This window comes from Poecilia reticulata, chromosome 11 (assembly GCF_904066995.2).
Source record: "Poecilia reticulata chromosome 11, P_reticulata-male-v2, whole genome shotgun sequence".
Taxonomy (NCBI): Eukaryota; Metazoa; Chordata; class Actinopteri; order Cyprinodontiformes; family Poeciliidae; genus Poecilia; species Poecilia reticulata.
The window spans coordinates 28,343,652-28,355,978 of NC_088840.1; the positions used below are offsets into that span (position 1 = coordinate 28,343,652).

General features: G+C 39.7%; 1 protein-coding gene across 5 annotated transcripts; it reads right to left on the bottom strand.

Annotated features, from left to right (window-relative positions):
* Window positions 1-597: 597 nt before the first annotated feature.
* lypla2 (lysophospholipase 2) lies at window positions 598-12,043 on the bottom strand. Of its 5 annotated transcripts, none has more exons than XM_081612361.1 (10): window positions 11,951-12,043; window positions 7,964-8,056; window positions 6,450-6,481; window positions 4,994-5,059; window positions 4,876-4,923; window positions 4,647-4,717; window positions 3,625-3,698; window positions 3,433-3,534; window positions 3,170-3,340; window positions 598-2,361 (listed from the first exon to the last, which is right to left on the bottom strand). In XM_081612361.1, exons 2-10 carry the CDS (start codon window positions 8,039-8,041, stop codon window positions 2,311-2,313), a joined length of 693 nt encoding a protein of 230 aa, XP_081468487.1. In that variant the 5' UTR covers window positions 8,042-8,056; window positions 11,951-12,043; the 3' UTR covers window positions 598-2,310. The 5 variants fall into 5 exon arrangements, with proteins under 5 accessions (XP_081468487.1, XP_081468486.1, XP_081468488.1 ...); XM_081612360.1 differs by having other exon boundaries at window positions 7,964-8,089; XM_081612362.1 differs by lacking the exon at window positions 11,951-12,043 and adding an exon at window positions 11,914-11,934.
* Window positions 12,044-12,327: the final 284 nt, after the last annotated feature.

The following is a 12,327-nucleotide window of genomic DNA, read 5'->3' on the forward strand; positions in this document are numbered from 1 at the left end:
ATTAACAAAACAATCAAAGAAGGAAAAGGAAAAAGAAACGACATAAAAAAATACAGGAACAGATTCCAAACAAAGAAATCCAAAAAACGGCTGGGATCAAAGACTGAGACGGAAATATGGAAACACTAAAGGAGACGAGAAACATTCATTGACTTGTGAACAATCAAAACTGACATCTTTGAGATCAGAAGACGTCGCCCCAACAGAAAAAACTAAAACCTAAACTGTTCCTCTCCACGGAGATTAAAGAGTTTCAGGCCAATTCTAAAAACCTTAACTGGAGTTTAACTTGAGATCTTTATTCTGTCGCTCTGTTAGCAGGTTACAGCAGAAGGAAAAATGAGAATTTCTGGATTTTCTCTGGGATTAAAAGGTCTGGAACTCTGTAACGCCTTGGCATCATGGATGGATATGAAGAGGGAGGATAAAATCTGCTCCAACATAACTGGGAATGATGGGAGGCGCAGTGAAGCGACTGGTGATGTGCAGTCTGTGCGGGTCTCATGTTCCCGTTCTCCTGTGATTTTCGGAAAAATCAAAGTCTGACACAGAATCAACATGAAGGTTTTACAGCTCTGAAAGAAACAGGCTGGCAGGAACAGTCATCCATTTGCTTTATTTCACTTGGATTACGTTTTACACAAGTCACTTCATTTTCTCACATTTAAAAATAGGAAAAGCATCAGTTCCTGGGACTCTGTGTGTGTGTGTGTGTGTGCGTGTGTGTGTGTGTGTGTGTGCGTGTTAAAAGACCCAGACAGGCTGCAGAATGTGGAATGGATGCAGTGGTGGAAAACCAGCTCTCCCAGTAACCGAGTCGGACACACAGGAGCTTCGTTATAAAAGGCCTTTTCAGACATCATTAACGGGAACAGCGCAGGACGAGAGTATTCACGCCAGGTTAGCCGCTAAGCTAACAGGTCAGAGGTCAAATCATACGCAAACAGATTAATCCACACCAATACATTAACATTTTGATCCTTTCAAGCCTGTAAACAAACCACTTAAAAATAATCTACTAAACTATGATTTATGCTTTTGTTTTGTAGAGAAGTATTTTCATAAATGATATTAAAGGTCAGAAGATCGCTCAGATTTGGTTTTGTTTTGATCGCAACGCCCATTTGGGTTGGCTGACTGCTATTACACAGGACAGACCGTGACCGCTGATCAAACCTCTGGTATGTAGTCTTTATTAGTCAGTTAATCACATTTTCATGCAGTTATTTATGAGCAGAGTGAAAAAATTAAAATAATCTGTTGGGCAGGTCAAACAGACAGTTCTGTTTGGTGCCAAAAACAAGAATTAATATGTTGTTTTATCTGTTATTTTCCAATATTTTTAATTAATTTTCCTTTCTTCATTACTATTTTTTGTTATTTCTCAAAAGGAAGCCAAGATCTCACATTCACTGATTTCTGATCCCCAGAGGGATCTCACTAGGAATCCTTTTAGGAAACCTGCAGCGTTTCTTGCTATTAAAATCAAAATAAATTAAAAAGGAGTTTAAGTTTTTCTTTCCAAGCTGCTGTTTCTGCTCAAACAGATAGCAGACAGTCAGGGTCATCAGTACGCAGGTTGCAGGTGTTTAAAATGAACAAATTTAGGAGCTACGAACGAATACTGCAGATTTTGATGTGGGAATGTGACCAACATTGCTGCATATTTCATACCTGAAATGGTTTTCATCAGATTTTGATCTGATTTTACATCCTTTAAATAAAAATGTGCTGTTGTTTTTTTTAATGCAAACAGCTTTAGTCGTTTATAAAGGCTGTCAGAATGTCTGAAAAGAGTTCAAACATATTCTATGTCCTTTCACTTCCTATAAAACCTGCAGCTAATGCTCTAAAGGTGGAGAAGCAAAAGCTGTTTGTAAACATCCGACCAGTCTGACAGCGCCCCCAGCAGGTCGGATGATGCGACTCAGACTCATCGCTGGTTTTCCAGTAACTCAAATGGAAGTGTGGCAGTGAGGCGATGAGTGATACAAGCTGATAAAAGGAAACAAGATGAGGTAAAAAAAAAAAAAAAGGAAAAGAAGAGAGGCAACAGATGGAGGATTTAAATTAAAAAAGGGGGAATGTGCAGCGAGAGTTTCTCCCTCCGAACGCCGAGACTCGACAAGTTGGACTGTATGAAGAGCGCTGTTCAGCTCTGAGGATTAAATTACCTGTTAAATGTGTGTGTGTGTGTGTGTGTGTGTGTGTGAGGAGGTGGGGGGTTCTCATGGCTGTTTCCTGCAGGAGAGCAGATCAGGGGTCAGAGGTCAGTGTCTCGGAGGGCGTCACAGTCGGAATGAGGTGAGGTCAAATCCGAGGCAAATACTTCTCAATAAATTCCCTTACAGCCAACATTTCCTAAAAGAGATCAGAGCAGATTAATAATTAGTTAATAAATAATAATCTCAGAGAAGTAAAATCTTCTAACGTTCGTTTCCATCCGATCATCACCAGCAGGGACGACAGATTCTTTTTGTTCTCCGCTTTTCCAGGGTGGAACGATCACAAAACAAACGTCTACAAAGATTTATAAGAACAAGAACTGAAAGCTCAAAATATCTGACTGACATAGAGCTTTATGTTTCATAATCACACCAAAGAGTCGCCTTCCTGATGATGACGACCGGATTACAGATGCACCGATCTGATATCAATATCTGTATCAGTCCTGATATTGAAGAAAATTCTAGATCAGGTATCAGTGACAATGAGTTTGATCCATAAGGGAAGATCTATTCAGTCTATTTCTATGCTTCCTGCTTTATTATTTATTTTACATTATATTTAGAATTCCTGATTTAACTTTCTGAAGCATTTGAGAAAAGTTTTGTTGTTTATTTTCACGTTTGACTAAGTTAGTCAATCTAATGTTTTTGTCACCTTATTATTTATTTTACATTGACTGTTTTCTCCTAATTTAACTGACTGAACAATTGAAAGTTGTTTCTCCATGTTTGACCAAGCTTGTGAAGCTCTTGGTGTATTTCAGTGTGCTGTACTACTGCAGAGTTATCAAATTCATTTGTAATTCAGTAAATTTATGTGTGTGTTTAAAATAAACACAGACATGTGTTCTTCTGTATCGGATCAGCCAATATCAAATCTTAGATATCGGTATCGGAGGTAAATCGGTGCGTCCCCAGACTGCAGTAAGAAGCAGACGTACCTCAGGACAGGAGGAGTGCTGGACGCCTGGGTAGGTTTTAAAGGTGACCATCTGAGGGTTAACTATGTATTTGAGCTTCTCTGCTGTCATGGCGCCGAACTGCGCAGGCACCATCATGTCCATCTCTCCGTGGCACTGCAGGATCGGGATGTTCTTGTTGCCGCTCGACGCCTGTGGGAACAGAAGACCCACAGTGGTTCCACCTGAGCAACAGAACCGGCGCAGAACGTGACGGGGCGGCTCCAGCCGGAGCCACGACGTACCGAAGGGAAACTCTTGTGAAGAGGGAGCCAGCAGCTGAGGGCCACCACGCCGGCCAGCTGGTGCTGGCAGGTCAGAGCGGTGTATAAGGACAAAGCGCCACCCTGAGGTGGGGAGGAGGAACGACAACAAAACGTTTACTACAACTGGTCTGGTTTAAGAACAAACAGAATCAATGTGAGCCGCTATCTGACCTGAGAGAATCCACCGATGATTATACGGTGAGGAGGAATCCCGTTTCTGGCCTCATGTTCAATTATGGCCTTAACTGGAGACAGAAACAAAATCATTCAGTGACGGGAGAAATGAAGGAGTCAAATTTGAACTAGTTAAAATAATACCAGAATAAAGTTGTAATAATACAAGAAAAAAAAATGAGAATAAAGCTGTACTAGAATAAAGTCATAATATTACCTGAAGAAAGTCGTAATAATATAAGTCGTACAAGAATAAAGTAATAATATAAAAATAAAGTCATAATATTACAAGACAAAAAGACATAGGAACATAAAGACATAATGGTCATAAAGCTTCCAAGCTAACGAGTTCAGAGCAGAGCAGCCCTCCGCCACCGCTCCCCCACTGAGCTCCTTCAGACTAGCCAGCAGCAATTAGCAAACACCTGGTGGAGCTGCTGAGCTCATGATAGGAGGTACTTCTCAGTGAGAAATCAGAGGAGCCATGTTGGTATGGCTTCCTGAGGCAGAGTTTTTAGAGACAGAGGCCCAATTTCAAGAAGTTAAATCAGGAAGTCAAATTTCTTTTAAGTCATATTTGATATATACATATATAAAAACTGAAAGTAACATAGTTTCTTAATTGAGGTATGAAAAGGCACTATGTGCCTGAGAAACACATAATACTTTGACTCAAGACCTTGTCTAAATCAATAAACAAGGTTTCTGACCCATTTCTAAAACACCATCTGTCATTTAAGGAAAGCTGCTCATTTCAACAAACTGGATCCATCAACACCACCCTGGACTCTGTGGTGATTCAGCCCATCACGTCATTATTATTATTATTATTATTATGATTGCTGCAGTGTTGTGGTGAGGTAATCCTCTTTCCACTGCTGACAGTTCCCCTTATTAAACTGCTGCAGTCGACCAATCAGAAGCGTGGCAGAAAGCGCCACTTTGCGAGCTATTTCAGGCTGGCTTTAGAGGTGAGGGTGGTTGTTTTGTTTCAAACGGCACGCTGCGTTCAAACTCACTGTTTTCTGCAGCCTTTTTGATTCCGACTTCGTCCTCTGGAGCGTCGGGGCTCAGACCCATGAGGTCGAACCTGCGCACACAAAACCGGAGTCAAGAAAAACAACAACAGATCAATACTCACAATCGCACTATTGTCAAGGGCAACATGGGAGCCTATTGTGGTTTCCAGGGAAACAAAGGCAGCCAGTTCTGAGCTGAGAGGCGGTGGCGTTCATCAGAGCTACTCACCACGCGGGCATCAGGGACCTCATGTTGAGAGTGACGGGGATTTTAGGCCTGTGGGGGGAAAAAGGCGTCAGGGGGGGCAGAACAGCAGTTCAGGTAAGATAAACGGCAGCAGGCTTACGCGTGAGGGCAGATAAACTTGACGTGAGGCAGCCGGATCCCCGTCAGAGAGTCGGCCCAGCCGTGCCTGATGGAAAACAGGAAGCAGATAAAAAATAAATACAACAACAAACAAATCTGGCTCATAAAAAAAGAAAAAGGATTTTTACACTTTTGTAAATTTGTACAGAGTTCTGACTGAGGAAAACACTGAATACATTTTAGACAAATGGACTCAAAGCCACAGTTAGGAGATTAAAATAATCCTCAAAGGACCTTAGATAATATTTAATTAATGTTTTTATATTGTCATATTTTTAATTTCTTTGCAGTATGACTTTGCATTTGTTGCCAATATCATGTTTTATTGTTTTATATTAATACAATTCCACTTCTTAATAGTTTTAGAAAGCTTTTAGTAAAACTCATTAAGGACAAGTGCTGCAAATTATATAATAAGTACCATGATGTACCATGATGCAGGCATGGGACGGCTGTGTTTGTCTCCATCAAATAAACCAAATAAATAAATAAATAAAATAAATGTGCTTTTCTTCCTATTTATAAATTCCAGCTAATTTTAATAATAATAAAAAAGAAGCATTAAAGAGTCACAATAAAAACTAATCGGATATTTTGCAATTTTTGGTTAAAGACCTTGTTTTTTTACTACAATTATTTAAAAAATGCTATCGATTTTTCTCTGAAAAGTCAATAATTATTGCAACAAAGTTGCAAAGCTTCAACAGTGGGGGTGGGCTGCTGTTAACGTCACATTGTTAACATTAATGAAGCAGATATAACCTGGTCAGTGAGTCTGTCTTTAAATGATTAAATCAATCAGCAAAAATTAAAGAGATACATTCAAATTCAGGGTTGCACAGTGGCGCAGTTGGTAGAGCTGTTGCCTTGCAGCAAGAAGGTTCTGGGTTCGATTCCCGGCCCCGGTCTTTCTGCATGGAGTTTGCATGTTCTCCCTGTGCATGGTGGGTTTTCTCCAGGTACTCCGGTTTCCTCCCACAGTCCAAAAACATGACTGTCAGGTTAATTGGTTTGTCTAAATTGTCCCTAGGTGTGTGTGTGTGTGTGTGTGTGTGTGTGTGTGTGTGTGTGTGTGTGTGTGTGTGTGTGTGTGTGTGTGTGTGTGTGCATGGTTGTTTGTCCTGTGTGTCTCTGTGTTGCCCTGCGACAGACTGGTGACCTGTCCAGGGTGACCCCACCTCTCGCCCGGAACGTCAGCTGGAGAGGCACCAGCAACCCTCCCAACCCCACTAAGGGACAAGGGTGTAAAGAAAATGGATGGATGGATGGATGGATGGATTCAAGTTCAAAAATATTAGATTTTTGAATTTGTAACAGCGTTACTCCAAGGTGCTGCCACCCTGAGTGGTTTCACAGCCTTTCTATGCCTGAAGGGACTTAAAATGGCTGAGTGGAAAGAAAATTCATGAGAGAATAAAAACATGTGAAGTGCTCACCCTGTGTCTCCTAATCCATGAAGGAAGATCACCTGCAGCACAGACAGAAAAACATCCTGAATCCCAAACTGTAACCTTTTAAGCTTCCCAGCAGATAAAACCATCAATGCACTGGATTGGACATCGCCTTGTAGCCTGCAGGTGCCATTACTATGCATTGAGTCATGTTCATCAATATCGCCATATTTATAACAATCATAAATCACGAGTAGTCCAGTTTTTGTCGCTTATTAAACTTATCGAAATTATACCACAACAAAGGGAAAATAACATAAAAAAGGGTACAAACAATTCAGAATCAGTCCTTTTCTCTCACTCGCTGCGTCGGCTTTACTACACGACGCGTCGTGGCAACTGAATGACAACAACCCCGCCAGCCGACCGAGCAGAGATAACGTTCAAGCTTAACAGGAACGCCAAGCCTAAAAACACACAAATGTTTCCCCCACACAAAAAAATTAACACAAACCCCCCAAAACGGAACATCTAGTCCGTTACAATGTTATGTTTTGAAACTTGGTGTTTATGTTGCAATTATTGATAAGTGTTTGAATGAACATGAGCAGTGGTTAATCAACTAGTTTAAACACCTGATCTGCTTTTTACCTGTCAGAAGAGAGTAGATGTGTGGGTCGCCTAACCGAAACACACCGAATTCCGCAGAGCGTGTTTATGTTACTGTAACCTGGTTGTAATTCTCTTTTATTATAATTACACAAAATGTCTTCTTTTGGTTATTTGTCTTGTTCCTTATCTTACTGAAACACCTCTGTCATTGTTTTAACCGTGTTATTTTAAGATCGGAAGCCCCTCCCTTTTATTTCTTCTTCTGTGGTATTGTCTTTAAATTGTTTGCGCCCCTTAGCCCCTCCCCTTTTGACATGTTGTCCTGCGGGAGAGGTGTGTGCTTTTCATTTTTCCATCTAAATACATTCAGTTTATTTATAGATCTATTAAGTTAATTTTTATTTTATACTTTTGTTTGGTGTAGGACTTGGAGCGGGCGGCCTATAACACGGTTGTTTTGTCTGCATTTTCGTCAGAAATAAACCGAGAATCATCCGCTTGAAAGAAACTGTGTCACGGTCCATTCACTCAAAAACCAGCACAACGCCGAAAAGGATCCGGTTACACTACGGCTGTCAAAGCTAAGCTAGCATGACTGACCTACTTTCCACTTTGTCCACATTTTTAATTAAAACGTTTTACTGACCAGTGAAATGCGACACTCTTGGCTCTTGAGGTGCTGACAATTAATAGTAAAACATGGCGTCTCTTTTTCAGATTATTTGCGTGATTGTATCATTTTTTCCGATAGTCCTGACTCATAGAATACCAAGGCGCATGCGTGGCGAACGACAGTCACGTGATGCCCAATTCAGTAATAACAATGGAGAAAATATGTCAATGTTTGATTTATCGGAGCTTCTAGCTGCTCCTTGGTATCGGTACTTGCCAGTCCAGCAGAAAAATGCTGAGTCAAGCAGAGTTCAGGAACATTAGGCTGGACTCACCGCCGCAGTCTCCTTCTGTGTCCCGGACACCGTCACAGCCTCGGCTAGCAGCGGCACAGACATGTTGTTGCCACACATACACTGTAGGGGGTGCTGTAAGCAGGAGATGACACAAAGATCAGCAGCCTGCGGGTCAAACACAGGATTTACGTGAAACATCAGGAATCGTCATGATATATCGGCATTAGCATCGATCGCTATTTGACGTTTTCTAATAAGTGAAACTGGTGGGCCAATATTAATAATCAATGTTTCTTTCCATCTTGTGCCGTTTGTGTCTCTGGAGGGGATTGGACATAAGACTTTTAAAGACTAAATGTAATTTTAATGACTAAATGTAATTTAAGGCTTGTATCATGACAGAAATGTACGAACTTTGTCCAGCTAACTGGGGATACATTTGCACTTACCCCATGATAGGCTCCAATCTATCCCCACAGCATGATGATACCACCACCATGTATCAAACAGCTAACCTCTTAGATCTTTATTAATACAAAAGTTCAAATTACAGGACTGCATTTCTTATTTAGATTGAATTTATTTAAAAGGAATCATGTAAAAGGGACTGAATATAAAAAACTTTTTACTTAATACATTATAATTTGATTAATGTTTATTTTTGCATTTGAAACGTGACAAAACAAGGAAGTTTCAGTAGCTATGAAGTGCTTGGAAGTCTGAGCAATCAGGAAGTTTTACAGTAAAAGCTCTAGGACGACATGAGGACAGGAAGGAAGGAAAACAGAAAGGTCAGACGGCGCGCTGCCTCATCAGTAAACAGACGAGGAGACGAAGGAATGTCGCAAACGCCAAGCTTAACGTTCAACCTTTTGCTGTTGAAATTCCATGGCTGCTCTGAAGCAGAACTGGAAACACGTGACTGGATAAATGAGTAATAGATGAGCAATACATGGAGAAAGAAAGAGGAAGTGTTGGGACATAAAAATCAAATGGCTTAGATTCTCAGTTAGCTTCAAATCACTTAATCTGGGGATAAAATGTCTTTAATTCTCAAGACTTAATTCTAGGTGAGTAGAGAAAACGCCTCAAGCAACTTTAGCTGACGAGAACAACATCCATCTATTTGAATATTTTCAGCTGCAGCAAAAATACTAAACTACATCAGCACACTAAAAAAACTATTCAACAAGTCTGTCGCAATAAAGCAATAAATCGGTTAGAACGAGCTCAATAAACTCCACTTTCAAGATTTATATATTTTTAACTGGATGATAAAGTCTCCAGTCTGGTGTTTGGCCTCAACTAACCTTTTTTAAGGACAACTTTGTTTACAGAGACTTCATAATTCATTTTATTTATTTTGGATATTTGAAAGTTCTAGTGTTAAACATTCGTTATAATTTAACATTTATTAATCTTTGAGAATAAGTTCTTGCATTTTTATGCCATTTCCATTATATCACTCAAAACAACATTATCTTTTATTGCAATAACTTCTGGGACAATTTATTAAAAATTGTTATTGCGACAGGCCTAATTATTACAGTATATTAATGTAAATCCAGTTTTTAATACATGTTTTAATACTTTTTAACTTTTGTGTTGACCTACATACTTTATGCTACCATTACATCTAAATTTACCCATTGTGGGAAAATTAACAATATTTTAAACTTAATGTTTAAATATTTTAAGCTGAATTTAATTCAAAAAGTGTGACTTTTTGATAAAATATTTCATTTTAATCTCACCTGACGTAAATCACGCCTACATAATATTAAATCAACCAGTTTTTTAGGCTTGAGATTATTAAAAAAACATCACATTTAAGCTTTGGAGAACAAATCCAGTCCGACTTAAACAGCAGAAAGTTCGGCTCTGCCTCCTAAAGAGGCAGCGTTCTGGTCCGACACTCAGACTGAATAAAAACAAATAGAAGTGAGTGACAGAGGAAAAATGAAATGGCTCTGAAAGTCTGAGGTTGTTAGCGCGAGGCGCGCTGGTCAGCAGATTCATGGCGTCTGTCGTCGCTGTGTGGGATTTCTCTAAGAAACATCGGATCGCTCTGAGCTTCTGGAGGAGGATGCTGGGTAAAAATAGCTTCAGCATCTGCTGGGATTCAGACTCTCAAACCGACCGGATCTGATGGACTTTCTGTTTGCTCCACAAAGTGCTTCATGTTTCAGCTGACATGTTTTTACCATCCTCTCGCTGGAAGGAAAATCTGGTTTTAAATATCATCTAGATTTCATATGAATCCCAGAGATAACTAAAAATAATAATATGTGGATTGATTCATAAACTAGACAGATGTTTTTCATGTTTTCATCCGAGTGTCAATGGCTTTTCTACGCAATTTTTCACTCCAAAATTCCAGATTTTTCCAGACTCATATTACTCAGTCTTTCATATTAATCATTTTAAAATATAAATTACTAAACTTAACTATAAATTTACTGCAGAAATTTCTACAAGACCCAAGTTTTAAATAATAATGACATATTTGGCAAAAATAGAAAAAACTGGAAGGGAGGAAAGAAATAAGCAAAGAATGCAAAAAAGAAAGTAAGGAAAGGAGACAAGAAAAGGAGACAGAAAAACAAATGAGACAAGAAGAACGAAAGGAAAAGAAGGAAAAGGCAAAAAAAGAGCAAAAGACAGATGGAAAGAGTGAAAGAAAGAATGAGAGAAAGAAAGAGCAACAAAAAAAGACAGGAAGAAAGAGTGAAAGAAAGGGTGAAAGAAAATAATTTATGGAAGAAAATGGATATTATTCCATTAATAATTAAGTAAGGAAAGAAAATGGATATTTGGATTTAGGTAATGGAAATGTATTAACACAGATTAACACAAACACAGATAATTTCCATTCTCTTATTTTCTGTTATCATATAAAAATTAACATAAAAAATTCACCGTTTTCTAGACTGAACAGTAACACTGAGTAAAACTATAGCATCGTGCAGAACAACCGGATAAAAACAGACTGTTGTGTTTATTTCTGGGTTAACTTCAGTCGCCGCTTATCGACCAGAGACCATTCCCAACACGCACCAGGAAATCTGTGCAACTCTGAACGAGGAAGAGAGAGAGCTGCACTAAAGCTGGTAGTGAAAGTGCAAAAATATGGAAAATATTCATCTAAATGGAGGAAAATGAGCCAAATTAAGAAGAAAACCAGTTTGGAGAACTGAATCTAAAACACAACAGGAAATTATGTAGAATTACGCATTAGTTGCTCATTCAATATTGTTTTTATTGGTTTTACTTTATCTTCTAAATGTGTTGATTATTTTTCACTGGTCTGATTTAATTCAATAAACGCAGCAGAGATCAGAAAACCACGAGGTCTCTCCTTCCTGCGTGACTTCAATTACACTGAACAGAAAAACACAGCAGAGGTGCTGCAGTCAGACACTGATCCCAGATCAGCAGCAGGATCATCGATATGCGGCACACAGCGACAGGTTCCCCCCCCATCCAGCTGCTGCTACGGGTCGGGGGGCCCCTGCGGCTCCTCCAGCAGCTGCTGGGGCCCCTGGCCTCACCATTAGCGAGTTAAAAGTGATTTTCATCTGATTTGAATGAGTTAGCATCGAAGGAGGAAACGGCTGTCGATGGGTAGCAGAAACAATGAATGGCCGCAGTTCGGCTTTAATTCTCGCTGGAGGTGGAACACAAAGCCCCAACTGCCCCAAAAATCCACTCGGAGCGACTCCCAGCCCCACTGCGGGCTTTAATCCCGCTTTATCCGCCGCACACACACATTGCTAAACCGGGTTAGCAAGAGGAAGATCCGCCACACACATACAATATCGAGTGTATTGTCCTCTGCCGGTGCCTTCTTCCATCCCCCCCTCCGTCCCCAGGACCGGAACCATATTTAATTTTTGACCTCTTTTTTTGACCAGCAGCCCAGAAAACCCCTTAAATGAAATATCTCGTCAGCTTCGTTTAGAACCAGAATAAAGCGTTTAAAAACACACCCGCGGCCCGCTAGCCCGCTCAGATTCACACACTCACCGCTTGCTGTCCCAGTTCACGACGGGGCGGAACTTCCGGTACTCTGCGCACTGTAAGAGGAGGCGGGGCCAGCAGCTGACGTCACACACAAACCACAGCCCACATTTACGTTTTAGGGTTTTAATGGTTTACTTTTTAAAAACTAAAAATCGATTTAAATAAATAAATTGAAACAAGCCAGAAGAAACGGCCCGGTTCAGTACATATTTTGGTCATTTGTCTTTATAAGAAACCAATAAAGAAAAACTAATATATATATATATATATATATATATATATATATATATATATATATATATATATATATATATATATTTTTTTTTTTTTTGTTTTGTCAATTTTTTTAACCACAAAATCGATAAAATAAATACATCTTG